The sequence below is a fragment of the Populus euphratica genome, unplaced genomic scaffold, assembly GCF_000495115.2.
Source record: "Populus euphratica unplaced genomic scaffold, PopEup_1.0 scaffold32.1, whole genome shotgun sequence".
Classification (NCBI taxonomy): Eukaryota; Viridiplantae; Streptophyta; class Magnoliopsida; order Malpighiales; family Salicaceae; genus Populus; species Populus euphratica.
In genome coordinates, this window is record NW_011499861.1 from 1277836 (window position 1) to 1298430 (window position 20595).

General features: G+C 34.4%; 2 protein-coding genes and 1 non-coding gene across 3 annotated transcripts; 1 reads left to right on the forward strand and 2 right to left on the reverse strand.

The window, feature by feature from the left end:
* Nucleotides 1–1905: 1905 nt before the first annotated feature.
* LOC105124816 (hevamine-A-like) lies at nucleotides 1906–2946 on the reverse strand. Its single transcript, XM_011024956.1, has one exon. It carries the CDS (start codon nucleotides 2903–2905, stop codon nucleotides 2009–2011), a length of 897 nt encoding a protein of 298 aa, XP_011023258.1. The 5' UTR covers nucleotides 2906–2946; the 3' UTR covers nucleotides 1906–2008.
* Nucleotides 2947–4992: 2046 nt separating this feature from the next.
* Nucleotides 4993–5076, reverse strand: TRNAL-CAA (transfer RNA leucine (anticodon CAA)). The gene has a single exon. It is a non-coding gene; the product is annotated as a tRNA-Leu (tRNA).
* Nucleotides 5077–10665: 5589 nt separating this feature from the next.
* On the forward strand, nucleotides 10666–20249 carry LOC105124817 (golgin candidate 4-like). The gene is made up of 15 exons (XM_011024957.1): nucleotides 10666–11192; nucleotides 11725–11823; nucleotides 12291–12419; nucleotides 13274–13450; nucleotides 13802–13940; nucleotides 14080–14144; nucleotides 14887–15054; nucleotides 15164–15238; nucleotides 15491–15637; nucleotides 16430–16726; nucleotides 16830–16895; nucleotides 17966–18168; nucleotides 18343–18397; nucleotides 18815–18997; nucleotides 19808–20249. Exons 1-15 carry the CDS (start codon nucleotides 10977–10979, stop codon nucleotides 20135–20137), a joined length of 2349 nt encoding a protein of 782 aa, XP_011023259.1. The 5' UTR covers nucleotides 10666–10976; the 3' UTR covers nucleotides 20138–20249.
* Nucleotides 20250–20595: the final 346 nt, after the last annotated feature.

Genomic DNA, 20595 nt, shown 5'->3' on the forward strand with positions numbered 1-20595 from the left:
ACCTTTTGTTAAATGAATCTAGTAAGCTAAACTCAAAGAAATAGAAGGAGGCAATTTAAAAAAATATCAAGATGATAGGAGAGAACAAAAAAGACTAACAAGGCTGCAAAAATTTAGGAATGAGATGATAATGATAGATCTCATAAATGGTTAGCAATGGTAGACAGGATTTTCATATCTGTAGGTTATTTTGGTATGGTAAGAGAGAATGCTTTAAAAAATAAATGAAAATTGCGGTTCAAACTTAGTTTTTGATGGAAGGTATCATTTATATCTAACCAAATATTATAAAATCATGCTTTAATATAATTTCACTCATAGTTACAACACCAAACATCTTTGAAGAGTGTCCCCATAAGAAGTAGCCCTAAAAGTTATTTTAAAAGTAAAATATTATTTGCTTTACTTTTTTTTTTTGAGGTAAGATAATTTTAATTTAAAACTTGCAAGTATTCTCATAATTTTATATTATTCATGGTTATTTATCAATAATACTCTGATATCATCTTAAAAAATTATTTTAATTTAAATATTTAAATTTTTACATAATACTCCTAATAATAAATTTATATTACTATTTAACACACTACTACCCTAAAAAAGCATTTATATTACTATTTAACACACTACTACGCTGAAAAAGCACCACTTGATGCCTTTTGCTTGACATGATTTTATGTTGGAGCTTAATTTTGTGCATCCATTATTGTATGGATCGCAATGGCCAGCAAGGTTAATCATGGGAGTCTGACCATTTCCAAAAGTCAACAGGAAAGATAGGATCACATAGTCGTAGTTTCCTGTGGCACAAGTCTCCGCCAAGGTGCCCTCGTTTGCTTTCTGACCCCATTAGATTGCTATCCATCAGCTTCTGAGCCAACCATTATTGTCAGAATTAAACGATAAGAGGAATGTTAATGAGATTGCTGACCTTGATGCCATCTACTCGAAGAATGCAAGTGTTTGATGAGTCACTAACTATTCACTACAGTACCTTTTCAAGATTTGCCGTGTTGGTGCTTAAACTGTTCTCAAAAGCTTATCGTTTATAGTGGAAATTAACCGAATCCAACACGATGGCCACAAGCTTGTTCTATTGTGGAAGAGTGCGTGGCTTAGCAGTCATTCTGTTGCTTCAAGTACGCTATTGAACGGAGCTGGATGGAGGCATGTAGCTTATTTGAAGACAACAGGTTTTCTCACGTTCAAATACAAATCGTAATGGCCGATGAACTATCCCTATGCGTTGTCTGCTGTTTTGTGGTCGTATATCTGCCTTCTTCACTTTTTGCACATTGTGACCATAAAATAATGACTAGCCAGGCCCCATTTGTACGAATGAGTTTGGTAGCTGAATCATCTTTAATGAATTTCACTGGCTACCAATACTATGGTCTTTGACAGAATAAGTGATGGATAAACCAGCAAACTTCAGAGACTTCATTTTCACATCTGCCGACAATTAAAAATAACTAGTGGGTTCCTATTTTTCAAAAGATGTTTGTCAGCTCCTTAAGGAATTGGGATTAAAGCTTGTTCCTGCCACATCGGTATCAATATTTAATTTGAGCATTTTGTGATAAATCAATTAATAACCCGAAGGTTCAGTGAACAAATAAGGAAAACTCGAGAACTTAAAAGAAAAATCAGTAACATAGAGAAATAGCATTGTCAGCTATCCAATTTGAGCGACAAGGGTCGTCCTTTTTTGTGATCTTGATCTTCGTTTACAATTCCAGTTTTTTCTGCAGTGGTATCAATATTTGGATCCAGAGCTTAATGCCTTCTTGTATATCAGATGATATGTTGATTTTAATTAGATTGGCTTTGGACCTATATTCTGCTTCAGTTTGAACGTTATCAAAGGAATTGTTAAGAATTATGAAACCATGAAGAGAGACGCTCCAAAGAAACTAGATACATATGTAGAAGATAGATCAGCATATATGGAAATACAACTTATACTCATCACACGAAACGGCCACGCAGAATTGACAGAAATTTGAGATCAGACATCATTTTTAATCGAAGAACTGTATCCACTTTGATCATCGTAGTACTTGGACCACAGCATCACGCCTCCATACCTGGAAGAGTCCTTAATGGATGGAAGCACCTTTGATGTGAGATCAGGGACAGGCATGAAGCCACTGCCTGCTGCCTCGGGAGATGCAGGTAAGCCCAAGAAAATCTTGCTGGCTGGAATGGCTGAAGTCCATTGTTTCCATGCGTCCTCAAGATTGGTGATCTCACCAGAAGCATATTGACAGGGAGGATTGTTGTAGAATTGGACCCAAACATAATCGAAAAGACCGGTTTTGAGGGCATTTCCCACCCAAGCATCAGGGAATGGGCACTGCGGAGCTGCTGTTAGGTGCACCCTTTTACCTTTCTTGCTATATGCTGACAGGTACCTTGCAAGATCATCCCAGTAGAGGTTTGTTCCTCCTTCAATGTCGAAGTCAACTCCATCTAGAACAGCAGGCCCCAGGGGGCGGGAAGAAGTGTAGCCCCCCAAGAAATTGTTCCACAGATAAACTGCGACTTGCCTCGCATCCTCTGAGGAGGCAAGGTAGTAGCTACCAGCAGCACCTCCAATAGAAAGCATGACCTTGACACCTTTTGCTTGACAGGATTTTATTTCAGAACTTAAGCCGGTACAACCATTGCTGTATGGATCACAATGGCCAGCAAGATTAATCATGGGAGTCTGACCATTTCCGAAAGTTGACAGGAAAGCTAGATTTACATATTCATAATTTCCGGTTGCACAAGTCTCTGCCAGGGTGCCCTCATTTCCATTCTGACCCCAGTAAATTGCTATTCCTCCAGCATCAGAATCTTTTGCCATTATTAGCAATACCAAGGCAAAAACTGAAAACTTGATTGCTGAATGTAATGCCATCTTACGCTAGATTCCCTAGTCACTTTCAAGTACCAATGAGGGATAAACTAACTGCACTACACTGTGTTCGAGGAGCACGGCTTTTATAATAGGGATGTGATTACTCTAACAACAGGAGGTTGTATTCTAATGATGCCTTGCCTTAACAGTTACTTTTTCCCAATTCCTTACTTCTTAATATCACGCAGACTAAATTTTTGAAGTTAAATAGAAATCATCCATTCCAAAAGTTGGCATGTGTGTTAACCTCTAGCCCACTGCCTCTAATTTGTCTTACATTGTTAATCTCTTCTGAGATTAATTTTGAAACTGTAGTGAACAACATATCACATCTTGTTCATCATGAGTGGTTCTGTGCTCCTGTTCGTATCAGATCTCTTGACAAACTCATTCCACAATCATCATTTATAATTGATATGTTCATTGAAAGTTGAAATTCTCGAAGTACAACGTCACCTATAAACTTTCCGAAACAAAAACAGTAGAACATGTTAAGAGGAAGACCTCATATGATGCAGGAGTCCGAATATAACTTCTTTAACAATAGTCTACGGGACAAAAAATGTCGAAATACAACTAGTTAAGATTAACTCTCTCTCTCTCTCGCGCGCGCGCGCGCGCACAAGGCTGACTCTGCCAAACTGACCAATCCTTGCAGAACTGCTGGCATAGATTGTTAGAATTTTATTTTAAAAATCATGATTTACACGTTAAACCTGTGAGGAATTATTTTTCAACAATTTTTTTTTAAAAATAAAATATTAATATAATTGAAATCAATGGTGAGTGAATAAAAAATTAATTTAAAAAATTTCTTGATTAACATGTTTTTATAAAATCTAATAGTTATACAATAAAAAAATTAAAAAGTCGTAAAAAAATCTAATCAAAAGGGATTTGAGATTAAGCCACATGGGAGCATTGGGCTTCGCTCTGGCATGCCCCAAGCCTCATGTTTGAGTTTACTCTTTTTTTAAGTCTATTTTGAACTTAAGTTTGAATTTGTTAAAAAATAATTATTTGATTCATAAAGAATTAATTTTTATCAATTCCTATAAAGGGACAGTATAAATACTAACCTTCTATTTCTTGGACAATTTATTTTCAAAAAAAAAATCTCTAGTTTTTAAGGTAAGAAATCACTAATTTTTTATTTTTTCTACAGTAAGTAATTAAAACAAAAAAAAATTAATTAATTTTGCATTATTTTTTTATTCTAAAAATCAATAAAAAACAGAGGTTAAGGAGGAGATGTTATACACACTAAACAGTTCCTAATCTAACTTATTTACAGTTTTTTATGCTTTGTTTTGTTCATTCATTCAAGAGTTTATGTTTAAATTTCAAAGAGTTTTTGAGGGTTTTTTTTTCCTTAGAGATTGTGGACATAGATAACTAGCATAACTAATTAAAATGGATGTTTACTGACATTTTGTGTTTTCACCGAGAGAGGTTAATCATTGAATGATCATTTTCAAAATGCTTATGTGTATTCAGACTAAAATATATTAAAATAATATTTTTTATTTTTTAAAAATTAATTTTAATATTAGTATATTAAAATATAATATAAAACAATTAATTTAAAACAAATAATTTTCTTTTAAATTTTTTCAAAAATATTTTTAAAACAGAATACCAAACATGAGACTGTCGGACTTTCAAATTCTAGCATTCGTAGTTTATAGTGGCGGCAGCGGCATAAATATGTGTTAAGAAAGAGCCTGTTTAGGAGTGTGGTTACGATTGTTTTTCAAAATATTTTTCACTCAGAAATGCATTAAAATATTATTTTTTAAATTTTTTTAAAAAATTATTTTTGATATTAGCACTTTACTTCAAAATGATCTAAAAATATTATTTTAAAATAAAAAATAAAAAAATTTAAATTTTATTAAAAATATTTTTAAAACAAAAAAATAAACAAAATCTAAGTTACCCTCGTTTCCATTCTAACCCCAGTAAATTAGAAATAATGCTAGAAACCTTGTTAATATGGAAACTTGGGCTACAGAGAAAATCAGTGTCCCAGCAATCAAAGCGCAGCCCAACAAAAGTGTAGAAAGATTAAAAATGTTAGAAAAGATTGTCAGAAGTGGGATTTGAACCCACGCCCTCTCACGAGGACCAGAACTTGAGTCTGGCGCCTTAGACCACTCGGCCATCCTGACGTTATTGTCCAATTTTAATTATATATATATTTTTATTTTCTTTCCTTCCCTTCTCCAGAGGAGTGTAATTCAATTGCATGATTTTGTTTTCGTATTTAACCAGCAATGTGGAATTCATTTCACAATTTGGGACTTGGGAGTGACCTCAAATCTGTGGAATTTGAAAGAGGCACGTACAGATTACTTGTTCTCTTTAAATTTTACTTGCCTACCAAAAATACATAATTCATATGTTCTTGTTCTTGCTAAAACATAAAAGATAACTGTTATGTTTGTCTGTGACCCAGTGGCCAAACAATTGATTCTGAATCTCTTGCTTGATACAATACCTCTGTGGCACTCGTGATCACAGTGCTTGATTGAATTGAAGGAGTAAAGAATTTGGTAACGATTTTTTTTCTTTTCCATGAAACTTTAACTCGTCAATCGTCTCTTTGTATCAAGTTGTGAAATTGTAAGCAAGTAGCAATGATAGTTGGGTTAAAACAATTTTTTTCCGCAATTAGTTTCTTGCTTGATTACTCTCGCTATCTCTCTCTATATATAGATATAGACAAGTCCTTATACAGCAATGAATCCATCACTCTCTATACTCTTGTAGTGTCATAGTATCTATTTGTACCTTTTATTATGGTTGGTTGTATGCAGGGCATTTTCTCCCAGAGGAGGATGACAAATTTCTTGAGAGAGTTCGAGCTATGGTTGAGGAAGAAGAGCACCAAGCAATGGCTGCAGCTGAAATCGATGCTGCCAAGGGTGCCATTGCAACCGCTGGGGAATCAAGGAAAGCAATCCAGAGTAGTGGGTCGCGCTCAAAAGTACAAGTGATGATAAAGATGGAAGAATTAGTGAAGGTAACGAAAATGAGAGCAAGGAGAATTTAGGCTCTGCTGCAGTGCGTGGTCCATCTGAAGAATGAGGACTTAAAGGTCAAATCTATGGCGGAGCATATGATTCTGTAGTAAATTTACCAATTGAATTCTACCACTATACATTATCATGGCAGGAATAATGATATGTGCACACTTATCGAGGTGATTTTCAGCTACTTCTTTAACTGATTTCTTACACTTTGCAGGATGCATCGTTTCTTATATGTTAACTCATACGGGTCATTCTTTAACTGTAAGAGAAAATGACCCGTATGAAGATATCAGCATCTGGATGTCGTGATGCGTCAATTTTTCTTTGAATCCTATTACATGTTAACAGTTTCCTCCAATCTAAGCTTCTTTTTGGAGAAAAATTCCTCTCCAACTTTTTTCTCTCCATGATCTAAAGTCTTCTTAGTTTTTATATAAAGACTATAGATATCATCTATTTTTATTTTTATATTGGTATGGTATTGTTCATTTTAAATCTAAACTTTTATAAATTTGTTCTTGAAGTATACTTAAAAAAATTTCATACTAATAAAAATATTTATTTATCCTTATATATCCAATATCCTTTTTATTTTTAATCAATATAAAATTTTAGTCACATACCCAACATTTCACAAGAATGCAGATATGCTCTAAGTTAGCCTGGCCGATTCCGAGAGTAGCAATGACTTTCTTCAAGGATTGAAAGGTGGCTATCATTGGATAGCAGACAGAAAAAAAAAGGCTGGCTCACTGTTTGGGTCTCGGACATAACGCTGCCACACGATCCAATCTATCTTACAACTCACCATCAAGTATCATTGGCACATGATTTAAGTAGGGTTGGTTGTAATGAGATGTTTGATTTAGAGTTGCAAGGGTTTTTTTCATGGAATTCACGTCAAAAAAATATGTATAATTTTTTTTTTTTGTAAGTGAGGTTCTGGCCTAATGGTGGGAGGGACTTGTTTCCTTTCTCTGCATCTGGATTTGAACCTTACCATGCACGCCTGTCACCCCCGCGATATATTACCTGTTTACTGGGCTTGCAGGATGTTCAGTGAGCCGTAGAGATTAGTCATGTTGCGTGTAAGCTGACCCGGACACCCCACATAAATAAATAAAAAAATATATCACTCCATGTAAATAAATAAATAAAAAATATGTATAATTTTGTTTATATAAGATGTGATTTGTACTTCAAAAGGATTATATCTTTAAAAACAAATCAATTGCAATTTCAAGCTAAACACACGTACTACAAAAAATTGAAAAATATTATTTTACACTATTTAAAAAAAAATCATTTTACTTAAAAAAGGTAATACCTCAATGGTAAAATTATTATTTTACTTTTAAAATCTACAATAAACAAAGGCATATTCGTAATAAAAATGCTACTTTTTTTAACTCTTCTTTGAATACATCAACTCACATGACATGGTTCCCTAATTAGCCAACACCTCAGCACAAATATATGTTACCAGCATCTCTAAATAAGCCACTGGTTCAATATGAAGGGACACAAAAAATAATCATTACATCACTTGTATTAGATAATCATAACATGGCATAGTTAGGTAAATCTTGGGTGGCAGGTGTATAAATACCCCATCGCACATAAAATAAAATGACATAAAAAAACTAAGATTTTCATTTTCTTCTTTATTACTTATTTGTTTATTAATTTAGGTATCGGAGGGTCCTTCCATTGTACGAGGAACTTGTTTTACAAGATGAGAATGAAACCTAGTCAACCTAGTTCAAACACACTCGTTTAACCTGTAAAAAAATCAAATTAAGTGTTTTGGTTTAATTAGTAACGTTGTTAAATAAAAAACTCGTTCATTTCTCATCCATGCATTTCCTTGAAAAAAGCATCTTCACAGATGATAACATGGAAACCTCACGAGGAAGAGTGACTAATCTCCTACCGTTCTTATCCGTCTACGTTGATCTTCATCAATTTACTCAACAAATAAGAACACTTACTGAGGTTATCATGGCCACCCAAGAGCAACTCAGATCCATCCCCCTACACAACACCATCAGGGAGACGACCTATTCTACTTGTGCATGGGCAACTTCACTTCCTAAGAAGGACGGGACAAAATGGTGTATAGGAAAGCAAGCAAGAATGTTCATGACACTACCATGCCAAAGGAGTAAATCTTCTAGAAAGGCATTTTTCTCATGATGATATGATCTCCATAAGTCGAGGGATAAGGCCACAACTAGCCATGGCCATAGCACTCGTTACCGTCTTTACTCCCCCTTCATTATCCTATTCAAGTGATCCTGAACGTAAAGGATCACGACGAGAAGCAAACCGGGTAGGAGACTCATTGATATGCCTGGATATACTAAACACCCGTATTCCAAAATATTATGTAGCTGCAAAAACAAACTTGAACTAATAAGAAGGTCTTATTGACTTTAGATGTAACGACTCAGAATTTTTTTATCAAATTAAAATACTTTGAACGATCAAAATCATGTAAAATGAAGAAAAAATACAGGTGATAACGTTACTTATATATCTATGATAAGTATATAGTCTTTTTACTCATAATTTAATTTAACTTCTGGATTCATTAATTTAGTTTTTTATTCATCGCTTATACCTTAGGATAATCATACTTGTTTATCCAATTCAATACATTTAACCCAACCTTATCTAAATCATAGAATTCATTAACTCAATTCAATAAACATTGTTTTTTCTTTAAAATGATCATGTTTAATTACCCAATTTAATATCCGTAATTTGGCCATAACTTAGTTTTAGGATTCATTATCCTAATTCCATAAACTTGGCTTTTCCCTTACAATGATTGTCATTTATCCTATTCAATAATCATTTTAATTTGTTATTTTATATACATTACCCAGATTCTTAGAATCATTTCGGTACTTAAAATTCATATCTTACATCTATTGTATTAATCTATTTATTTCAGTACATATGATGCATGCTTTACATCAATTATACCTCCATTAATTTATTTCCATAACCATAGTTCATAATTCTCATCAACCATATTCAATGACCCATTTCAATATTTGAGACTAGTACTTTATGTGTATTAAACAATCATTAATTTATCTCGACACTTATAATATGTATAGTGTGTCATTCATGTTTTACATTATGATAATTTTAGTTCATGTTTTAAAGCATATATATTCATCAATTATTCTTATTACATGCAACTCGTGTGTTTTGACACTCTTTAGCCCCTACGATTACGGCTAACTTCAATTTCAATTAAAACTTACTATCCCAAAAGTACATATATCGATTCATAGTATTTTCCCGTTTCTTAGACATAATTCATTCCCACCTGAAAGCATAATTCATTTGTTATCATTTCTGCTACAAAAACACAATTCATCTGCTATCATTTTTCCTCTGAAGGCACGATTCATATTCCATACATCGCATTGTTTTTTAAATTTATTTGGAACCTGTTTGTGGTTGAAGTTTTTAAACCTGGTTTAATGGTTAATTCAATTTAAAATACAGGTTTTAAGTTTTGATTAGGTTATCAAACTGTGTTGGATTAATTTTTTTTTTAAATATTATTTTAAATAAAAATATTAAAAATTAACTAATTATAACCAAATTTTTAATTGAATTATCAAATCACTCAAGTTTTAACTTTTTTTAAAAAAAAAAAAATTAATATAATTTTAATCCCGATCAACTTGTCCGACCAAGCAAGATTTCAAAACAATAGCTGTAATAGCTGGATATCATTTTTTAAGGAAAAAATATAGACTCGAAGGGTAGTGCTGCCGATATAGTTGAAGATTATTTTAATAAATAAAATAAGTTTTATGTCTTTTTTTTTAAGGAATGTCAAGAGAGCGAGTTTTTGTCCGTTGGAAAGCTCCTTGAAGGATTACTCAAAGTTCCACGATATTTTTTTAGAAGATCCATCCGTTAAGAACTAGTTTTAAGAATAAAATCTATTACATTAATAATTTTTCCGACATTTCGTAGTTAATCCACGCATTTAAATTTCAAAATCAAAACTGCAGCTGAAAAAAATATTAGATGCTATGACATATATGTTATTTTATTTTATAACCCACAGGTTGTTGAAATCTTTCACCCCTTATATGGTAAAAAATCAACCAATTTTATACCCCATCCGTATATGACCAATATATGACTTTCAAATTTTAGCTAAAAAGAAAACATGCTGGATATCTTTTATTTTCTTTAACGGATAACACATATAATTTTCCATAAATATATATGATAATGCTAATTAAGTACTTTATTTGGAATCTTTACTATAATTGGATTTAATTATAATGTATAATTTAAATTCAATTACTTAATAAAATAAATTTATATTTTAAAAAAATAAAATTCAATTTTTTTTAATATTATCCTTACCACCCTCATCTTATTTATTTACAGAACTTAAGAGAAAGATAGGTAATATTTTGGAGAATCTAGTTTTAATATTTATTCTTTATTCTTGGTACAGTAATTTATTTTTATACTAATTTTTTTTTTAGGTACAGTAATTTATTTTTATACTAATTTCTTAAAAAAAATTAAAATCTAGTTTTAAGATATTTTCAAATATAAAATCTTTTTTTTGAATGCGACAATTTTTTTTTCCTTTGCAAATAAACAAATTAAGTCTTTAATTACTGGAGGGGTAAAAATTTAAACAGGATGGCAGGTACACTGTATTAACTCGAAGACCTTCACCCCGTCGACTTTCCACTGGCCGGTCAGAATTACAAGAGACAAGGGGCCATACCAGCGCCTCAAAATCACAATCACAATCACAATCACGTTAACTAACGAGAGATTCACTGCCTTTCTCACGCAACGCAGTTTTTAATAAATTAGTCTTTTTAATTAAAAATCTTCTTCTTCTTCTTTTTTGCATGCACCTTTCCATTTCAGATCTACCTGCAGAATTCCCCATTCTTCTCTCTCCCTCTAAATTCACCACTTCTCCATTTGTATCATCACTACTATAATTTTTTTTTCAATTTTTCAATTCCTCAATGATGTGGAGCTCGATTGAGAATTTGAAGCAAAACCTAAATAAGATTGCACTTGATGTGCATGACGACGATGATGACGAGCTCGAGATCCATGCCTCCAGCAATGGCTACGATTCTCCGGTCTCTAACCGGAGGAACTCGCACCATTTCGCTCATTCGAAGTCGTTTTCACGGTCTCTAGGTGCGAATGGGAATGGCTCACCGTACAATTTTGAGGTATTTGTTGTTTATTGTGTTTCCGTGATTGGGTTTTTGATAGTTGTTTATGCTAGGCTCCAAAAGAACAGAAACTTGATATTGATTTCATTGTTTTGAATTTTGATTAAGAAACAAGAAAATCTAAGAATTATCGTGTTTCCGAATTAATTAGGGATTATGCGATCCTCACTTCAGATAGGTATAGTGCACTGCAATATAGTTATCTTTTAATTGAATCACCATGAGATGTTAATCTTGTCGTATTCTCCAAATCATTGGCAGCATTAATAACCTGCTAGAAGGCAGGCAAGCTTAGGTTTTGCTCAAGGCTTGTGGTTGATTAGCTTAGCAGTGTTTGGATCAATTATAGCTGTAAATGGAAGTAATTTAGGTTGAAAATGTTTATTTGCGAAGAAAGGTTAAATGAGTTGATTTTCTTGACAAGTTGATGTTAGTAGCGATCTAGTTGTGACTGAGGGTGGGGTTTTATGCAATGAGGAATAAATGGTTAGTTGATTTGGTGTTTGCTATTGTTTTTTGCTTGTTGTAGATTGAACAATACAAAGCACAAATCAAAAGGCTTCAGGAATCTGAGGGGGAGATTAAAGCACTATCTATTAATTATGCAGCTATATTAAAAGAGAAGGAGGTACATGGTCAATGGCCCTTTGTTTGATTTTCATTTTTTTTAGGTGCAGAAAATAAATTGATTTCTTGGCTAGTTGTTGCCTTTTTCTCATTACTAATGAAATACCAAAAATGAAAATTATTTACTGAGGAACAATGAGAAGATCCAAGTCTGGTCTGCACATTGGAATGCTATGTCCTTTTTTATTTATGCTGTACCTTCACATTTTATTGAAGGAAAATTATTTACTGGCAAGACATAACATGTCCAGAATTAATATCCAATACTTTTCATTTCATAGTTATTGACCCTGTTTCTGTTTTCTTTGGGCATTCATTATAAACAAATGCTTATCACGATCATTCTCTAGGATTCTAGTACATAGTTTTGGCTCACTAGCTCTCATTTAACATCCCCTAGTTCTGTTAGTTCTATCTTGAAGGGCCCCTGAAAACTAAACCTGCTGCTCTTCTATCCCAATTTCACAGGACCAGATTTCCAGATTGAACCAAGAAAATGGTTCACTGAAGCAAAATTTGGATGCAACAAAGGAGGCTCTCAATGTGTCTAGAACTGAGCATCCAAGAATATCAACAAGTAGCATCAATGCTATTAAGGTGGTTATTCAAATCTCAATTAAAACTCATTATTTGAATTGAAAGTTTGACCGATTTGGTCTGTGCTGATTATGTCTGATAATTTGCTTCCATCATATATAAGTAAACTTGACAGCGTTATACTATTTGATGTTATTTTTTGCTGCAGGTATTGTGCATAGCTTACAACCTGAGTAAAAGCCAGTTTGTATAGCTTATGTACTAAGTCTTGGCACATGGTTATCTGACCAGCGTAATACACCCTTCTTTATTGAGTTCTTCCCCAGTTGGCCAATAAATTTGCCCAATTAATAATTGTAGAAACCCGGGACCAACCAATTTAGTACTTCTGCGGGATTTAACACAATACAGTTTTGACCACCTTAACATTTGAATAGAAACAATGTATGATGCTGATTTTCATTCTTCATTGTTACGATCTGGTTGAAGTACTAGTTAGGAGCGAACATATAATCACATCACTTGCAACACCACTCTTGACATAAAATATCTAAATCCATATTACTTGATTTCTTTACTGTTTTTATCTGGATAAAAGTAAATCATAGATGTGAAGCATAGGTTAAGCTCGCAATTGATTTTTTTATCTTACTAAATACCTATTTCAGAATTATGCCAGCCTCATGTATTTCCTTTGTCCATCATGCATTAAGCTGTCTTGGATGACATCTTTTTAATCTGGAACTTGACCTGCCTCTCTCTCTCTCTATTCAGTTTTTGGCTTTATTGTTTTGTGAAAAATATATGTTTCTGAGCATGATTCTCCTGCTATGGGATTGAAATACCATGGTATATGTTCTGTATTGTTTTTCCTTCCAACAAGCTACGAAACATAGGCTGATATTGTTTTACAGGGCAGTGGTGACCAGTCACCCAAACGACCACATAAATCTGCTAATCAAGCAAAGAACCGTGGTGGTAATCAAATACAAAACGGGCTCTTTCCAAAATATGATGGAACAGGCAATGGAATATTACATGATGTTCAAACTGATGTGATTCAGAGTAAGATGGAAGCCAAGAAGGACAAGGTAATGACACATTGCACCCTGCTCTGTTCTTTAAGGATATGCCACTTGGGAGGTTTGTAAGAGGATTGTTATTGTCAGTTGTATAGCCTTGCCTGCTCTAAATGCTGATTTTGTTTATAAAGTTTATTCCCAATTTCAAATTTGTGGGCATACCCCTTCTCACCCTGTCTTTTCCATTTTTCTTTTCCTATTTGCTACACATATCCGATTGTTTTTTCGTGTTCTGATTGATGAACGAACTCAGCAGTAGATCACCCATTTTGTACTTGTCTACTAGCAGATCATGTTTTTCATTCTGTATTTGGGTTTTAAATGAATGAACTTGACAACAGATATATGAATGCCTTCTAGGAGCTTGTAGATTTACTGGAGGAGAAAAATAGGTCCCTGGCAGCAATGCAAGCTACTCATGAGTTGCAAATAAAAGAGCTTAGAACTGAACTTGAAAAGGAACACGACAAATTAGCAAATCTAGAGCTAAAATTGCAAGGTGTGACTCTTCACTTTAAATAACTAGTGTGGTGTTCTCCCTTTTCTTTTCTGAATTCTTCTTGATTTTGCATGAATTACTAACCAAAAATTTACGCTCTTTTCTGCCTTTTTGTTTGCTGTCTCCAACACTTATTCAGAGGAACAAAGTTTGAACAAATCTTTTCAGGAGGAGCTCAGGGTTCTAAAAATGGACAGGCACAAAGTGAGTGCAATTTTATTTGATGATTCTGTGTCTCTAGTGAACATTTTTCTCAACTATCGCTCATGGACCATGTCTTAAGGTTCAAGCTTATTGCACCAATCACTGTTAGTGAGATATTGTGATACTTAGATCTTTTCTTGCCCATCTTGAGGGTAATGAGATTGAACTTGGTGTTTGTACTTTATATAGGTAGTTTAATTGCTCCAATTTTCCTGACCGGGAGGTACCAGGGATTTTTTATGGCTCTTGAGAAGGCTGAGTGCATTAGTTTACAGGAACAGCCTATTTATTGCTATTTTTTTTATGGGAAAACAGACATGGATAGTTGGAATGCCTTACAATAAATGATGCTCGTAATTTCAACAGAATATGATGCCATGCCTGCATTCATGTTTATTCTTATTCTACTTTGGTTTCTTTCTTCTTTCTTTGTCCTTTTTATTAAGCACTCAAGGAATTTAGGAGTTTCTGGAAATATGGATGTTCTGGATTGCATATTTAAAATCTCTGTACTTTTATAGAGTAGTCATTTACATGTTTATTGAATATCCTATTACTTCCTGTCAGCTTAGGATGGCCTTATGTTTCTTTTCTTTATGCTATTGTATGCTTCTGGAAATCCTGCTTATGTTACATCTTCTTTTTCTTACTATGCATTAATATTCATTACTTTTTATATATTCCTTTTGTTTTGAGCTCTGACCTGTGTGCTCTTTATTTGGCATGTTTTCTCCATTTACAGAACTCAATGGATGTGAACAAAATTCATGATGAATTGAATGAAAAAACATCAGAGATAAGACGATTGCAGATGGAGTTGAGTAGGTGGGAAGATGCAGATCCCAGTGACAGTGTTAAGAATTTGAAAAGAGTCATTGCGACCCTAGAGAAGGAGAATGCTAATCTCAAGGTTAGTTTCATTTCAAAATGCTATCCATGCAAGCAGTGTGCCATTTATGTCACATAATTCACAATGCTTTTGCCATGTTGGGTTCCTTAACTTCTCATCTATATTGTAGATGGCAAAGAATGAACTTGAGGCTGCTTTGCAAAGGAGCAGGAACTCTTCTCCTGACAAAACTTCTCCAGATGAGGTGATTTTACTGGACTCTCTCTCTCTCTCTCTCTCTGCACGCACTTGTATGGGTGCACGCCCTCAAGTGCCCGCACATGGGCATCCATCTATTTCTCATGCACACATGTGGTGGTTAGTTGAGACACAGCTATAATATCAGCAATTCTCACTGCCCATGCTACCACACTTCTTTTGTTTATTCAATTACATAAATCTTTACTATTGGTATCATAATCATCCTCATCCTGTCTGTCATTAATTTTTTTCCCAGAAAGCGGATTCAACCACAACTTCTCCTAGGAAGGAGGAAGTGGAGCTATTGTTTCAAAAATTGGAAAGAGATTTGAAGGAAACTTGCCATGAAAAGGACAAAGCATTGCGAGAATTGGCCCGTCTCAAGCAGCATTTGTTGGAAAAGGTTGCCATCCTAAAATTTCCATTTCCTATTTTAATATCATATGGCTCCATTACTTTAGTTTATTGTTCCAATCAGTCATTGACCTTTGCTTATTTTTCAAGTTTCATTTTACAGTTCTGATATGCTGCATCATAAAGTGCTATCTCTTCTATAAAACTGACATGGCCTTAGAGATGTAAATGACCAGCTGTGCTACATTATTTAAAAATGATGAGAAATGATGGCCAGCTGATATAATTGCAATCAATGCTATACTTATACAATTATGGTTAATATTACAGGAAATCTCTGGACAAAGAATTTAACTGGCGTATACATTCGTTATGATTTGATTGTTGCACTTCAAGAGTCTAGAGCTATTTTGATATGTTAGTTCAATAATAAATTCAACTTCATTTCCATAATCTGGGAACATTTCAAACCCTTGTGTCAAAGTTCTGAACTATTAAATGTGGCGAACATGATTCAATATTTTCTCATCTGGAATCTTTTGGAGATGTATTGATATTTTAGTAAATTCAGTTTTCTATGCCAAAATGGTCTCTCCAAATGTTCACGCCGTAGCTTATACCATGTACTCATGCCTGCTGTGTCAATTCTCTTATGTTGACATATTTGTGTTCTTGAACATATGTTGAATTAGCGGCTCCATGTAAAGATAATGAAATGTATGATATTTGTCTTGGTATTATTTGTGTTTTTTTTTTTTTGGATCTTGTGATCCTATGCATATTATAAAAGTAAATTCAGGCTATCAAGTTTTCTGTCCTTAAAACAACTTCTGCTGTCTAGGAATCTGAAGAATCGGAAAAAATGGATGAAGACATTAAGATTGTTGAAGAACTTCGTCAGAGTAATGAATATCAAAAGGCTCAAATATTACATTTGGAGAAAGCTCTAAAGCAGGCAATTGCAGGCCAGGAGGAAGTCAGGATGATGAACAGCAGTGAAATCCAGAAGTCCAAAGAAATGACTGAAGATTTGAAAAAAAAACTTGCAAACTGTATGAGCACAATAGAATCAAAAAATGTTGAACTTCTAAATCTTCAAACTGCTCTTGGGCAGTATTTTGCTGAAGTTGAAGCAAAGGTAATCTTCGCTTCTGTTTCCTTCATGTTCTGTTGGTCTTGTAGTCTCTAAATTGTTTTGTTTTTAACTTTTCTTCTTATTGATGTTATTATTACTTTGTCAGGAATATTTGGAGCGACAGTTGGCTTTGACAAGAGAAGAATCAGCTAAGCATTTTCAACTTTTGAAAGTATGCCCTTACCTTCCATCTTCCGAGTATTATTTGATTGTTTAAACCTTTAAATTTTGAAGTTGTCAAACTGCTCATATTACTTCAGATTGTATAATTCATAAAGGTTACTGAAAATCCTTAATTTTTTTTTTGTGTATGATATTTTTAGTTTTCTAAATGTCTTGTGATATGAATTAGATGTCTTCGTACTTGCGTAACTGGAATTTGATGTCTGTATTATGAGCAACGTCAGACTATCCTTTTAGAGGGATGTTCTTACATGAATGTACAAAGTCTATTGGCTTCTGCAAGGTTATATGTAGCATTGGACTAATGTTATATGCCACATGCACAACCTTATCCGCTGATGGTGCAATTGAATTTTGTCTTTGAGTTTCCTTGATAAGATTTTTCTTTTATTTAGAGAAGAAAATCTTCTTATGCTGTTGAAAGGTCAAAGCATTTTACCCATTGAATGTTCAAGTCCTTGTCAAGGTATTTTTGTTATCATATCCATTTCGAAGTATCATTACGAGTTCCTAATTTTTCTTCATGAATTAAGTTTCTGTTCTGATAAGGTTTTGAAGTCTTGGCTAATGAGATATTCTCATGTGCACAGCATTATCTATAGGCCGTGCATTGAAATTTTGTTGTTGAATTTGTTCCGTTGGAATTTACTTTGACTCCTTTTGGACTCAAATTGTCATTTAATTTATCTGATTAATTTTGAAAAGAGGTACTTTACCCCTTTTTGTTTTCAAGCGCTTGTAGCATGTCTATAGGCTGTGCATTCAAATTGTGTCATTGAATTAATCTGATTAATTTTGAAAAGAGAATCTAATTTAAAGTGTGTGCTTTTCCCCCTTTTGTTTTCAAGTGCTTGTAGTGTATTTTTGTTTTTGTATGCATTTTACAGTCCTGAGTTTTGTTAAGAATGAAGTTGCTGTTGCATTTGGCCTTTGAATATTGCTTGAAGCCGATGCATGTTCCATTTTGTTTTGCCAAACTGGAAACTAATGTTTTACTTTATTCTGTAAAAATTATTGTTTACTCATTTTCTGGAGAGTAATATGCCTTGATCCGTTCAGGAAGCAGAGAGAGGGACAGAGGAAGCAAGGAGGGAGAAAGAAGTAGTTTTGGCTAAGCTTTCAGATGCCGAAAGAAAGTTTGCAGAAGGGAAGAGCAGAGTGAATAAGCTCGAGGAAGACAATGAAAAACTCCGTCGTGCTGTTGAACAGAGCATGACCAGACTTAATAGGATGTCCATGGATTCTGATTTTCTGGTGGACAGGTTAGCCTGTTTCTTCTGTGATTCGGATTTTTGATTATTTTTTTGTATCCCAGTCGGCTACTTGGTTATAAATGGGTTACATCACAGCTGCAAGTTACTGAGATAGCTTACACATGTATCCATCTTTGGGATTGGGAATATCAAACTATAATGGAGGACTGGCTTTTGTTGCAGGCGCATTGTGATTAAATTACTAGTGACCTTCTTCCAGAGAAACCACAGCAAAGAGGTATGGATTTCTGAGTACAGCTGAACAGGATAGAAGATTAAACAAAAAAGATACTCAATTTTCAATGTTATGTTTGTCAGCAATATTTAGTCCCTGCTATACCATGCAGGTAGTTTGTTGTTATATTTTCTTTTAGTAGCTTAACCACTGATACATCTAGGCATTCTTATCCATCTCTTCAAGAAGGAAATTGTTACCCTAAGTAAATGTCTGTTTTTTTCGTGGTTTTCTGTAGAACTTTTTGGTTAAAAGACATCTCAAGTTCAACAACACTTTATATGGAAAGAATCGATATTTTATTGCTGATCTCACATAGCATAGCTATTGTAATTGCTTGAAGGATTATTGCTTTGGATTCTCATCACTTTAGACACCCATATCCAATTTGACATGGTTTCTGCTTGTGGTGGGTTCCAGGTTTTGGATCTTATGGTTCGAATGCTTGGGTTCTCTGATGAAGACAAGCAAAGAATAGGTGCAGCTCAACAAGGTGGCAAAGGTGTTGTTCGTGGAGTTTTGGGGCTACCTGGTCGCCTGGTTGGTGGAATCTTGGGAGGAAGTGCAGCTGATGGTCAGACAAATTTGGCATCTGATAACCAGGTTGGTTGTTGTACCTCGTTTCCTGATGCTTAATTACTGACCTGTGATTAAGTGTGTGATAATTTTATAAGCTTTTTGATCTTCGTGTACAAGTAGCTTTATTTTCACTCCTCTTTCTAGGGTCTCATACAGTGTGTCCTTCAGACCATAATAATCTAGGTTACCATTGAGACAAGTGGCAGGTTACTCAAGCTCTGCCTGGCTATTGATTGATTTCTGAGCTCATCATTGAGCTTATGTTAGTGAAACTTGAATAGAATAGAGTCTGTTAGCATTTGCTTGAGCTCATCATTGGACAGTACACAGCTTGAGCCATCAATCCTCTTATTACAACTGCAAGAACCTAGTATACTCCCCTGGAAGATATGTTCTGATCTGAATCTAAATTCACTCTGAGTTGAAGATTTAATTTTTTATTTTCTTTGCATTTTGCTGTGTACTGTCCAATGAGTGAAGACAGCCCCATTCACTAGAATGATTGAGTTAAAGATATACACGTTAGGTGTGGTCACTGTGACTTGGGATGCTTTGTAGTCAAGACATGACAGTAAAGTCAACACCCTTTTCGCTTTTGGGGGTGGTGTGCGGGTTGTTTTTCTCTAGCGAATGTGTTTTTGGCACATAACATTCGACAGCCTCTAGTCAGGCATTGATAGTGCATGCATGAATTTAGCTGTTAGGAAAGGATGTGTACTTCCCATCCTTAAAAGATAACCAGCTTTCTCACTATCATTTTTTCACTTGTATATTTTGCTTGGTGAGAAGTGCAATGAAAGTGCAAATTTTCATCTCAAGTATATGTCTTTACAGTCCTTTGCAGATATGTGGGTTGATTTTCTACTCAAGGAAACTGAAGAAAGGGAAAAGAGGGGATCTGGGCAAGAAGATACAGGCAAATCCTATAAAGATTTGCAAGGAAGGAGACCAAATGCTGCTGGGGTTGGTTCGCAGGTGCCCGAACGTGGAACTAGTATATCTGGTATTGCTGGACCAAAATTTTCTCCAGCACAAAATTATGGTCCTGTAGCCCCTCAAGGAAATTTACCACCCTTTGCGCAGTCTGATTCCGAGTTCTCAACAGTTCCTTTAACATCCTTCGACAACAGTTCTCGGATTTCAAGACTATTCACAAAACACTGAGAAATACGTGAAATCATGTAATTAAATCGAATGTATAGATTGTTCATTGTTGCATCTTGCCATCCGGTTCAGCCAATTCTTTTACAGTAACGAAAAGTTTTCATTTGGACGCTGATGTCCATCTTGTGTTAACTATGTTAGCGTTCTGCCAGTTTACATAATAAACTCATACTCATAATTCATTCACTCCATCTTAGTGGCAGAATGCAATGCCCCCGCCCGCCCCCCACACACACACACAAAACCGGGTTTTCATCTAGTGTAAATGTACGTTGTCGTCTAAACAACTCCAGTTGAAATGTTCAAAATCCACCTATTCTATCTTTGATCTTGCAGGTTCGGCGGTGCTGATCTTAAGCATTGCCATGTTAATTGAACTTTAAAGTTTCGGCTGAGCCACTGAGGAACTGGTACCACTGGCCGAGATGAAGGTCAGTGCCAATTAAAATCTCATAGAC

Excerpts from the sequence above, each read along its gene's own strand:
- LOC105124816 (XM_011024956.1), bottom strand. The coding sequence starts at position 2,905 with ATGGCATTACATTCAGCAATCAAGTTTTCAGTTTTTGCCTTGGTATTG.
- LOC105124817 (XM_011024957.1), top strand. The coding sequence starts at position 10,977 with ATGATGTGGAGCTCGATTGAGAATTTGAAGCAAAACCTAAATAAGATT. Across the intron at positions 13,941-14,079 it reads TCTAGAGCTAAAATTGCAAG|AGGAACAAAGTTTGAACAAA; the intron begins GTGTGACTCTTC and ends ACACTTATTCAG. Across the intron at positions 15,055-15,163 it reads AGGAGAATGCTAATCTCAAG|ATGGCAAAGAATGAACTTGA; the intron begins GTTAGTTTCATT and ends TCTATATTGTAG.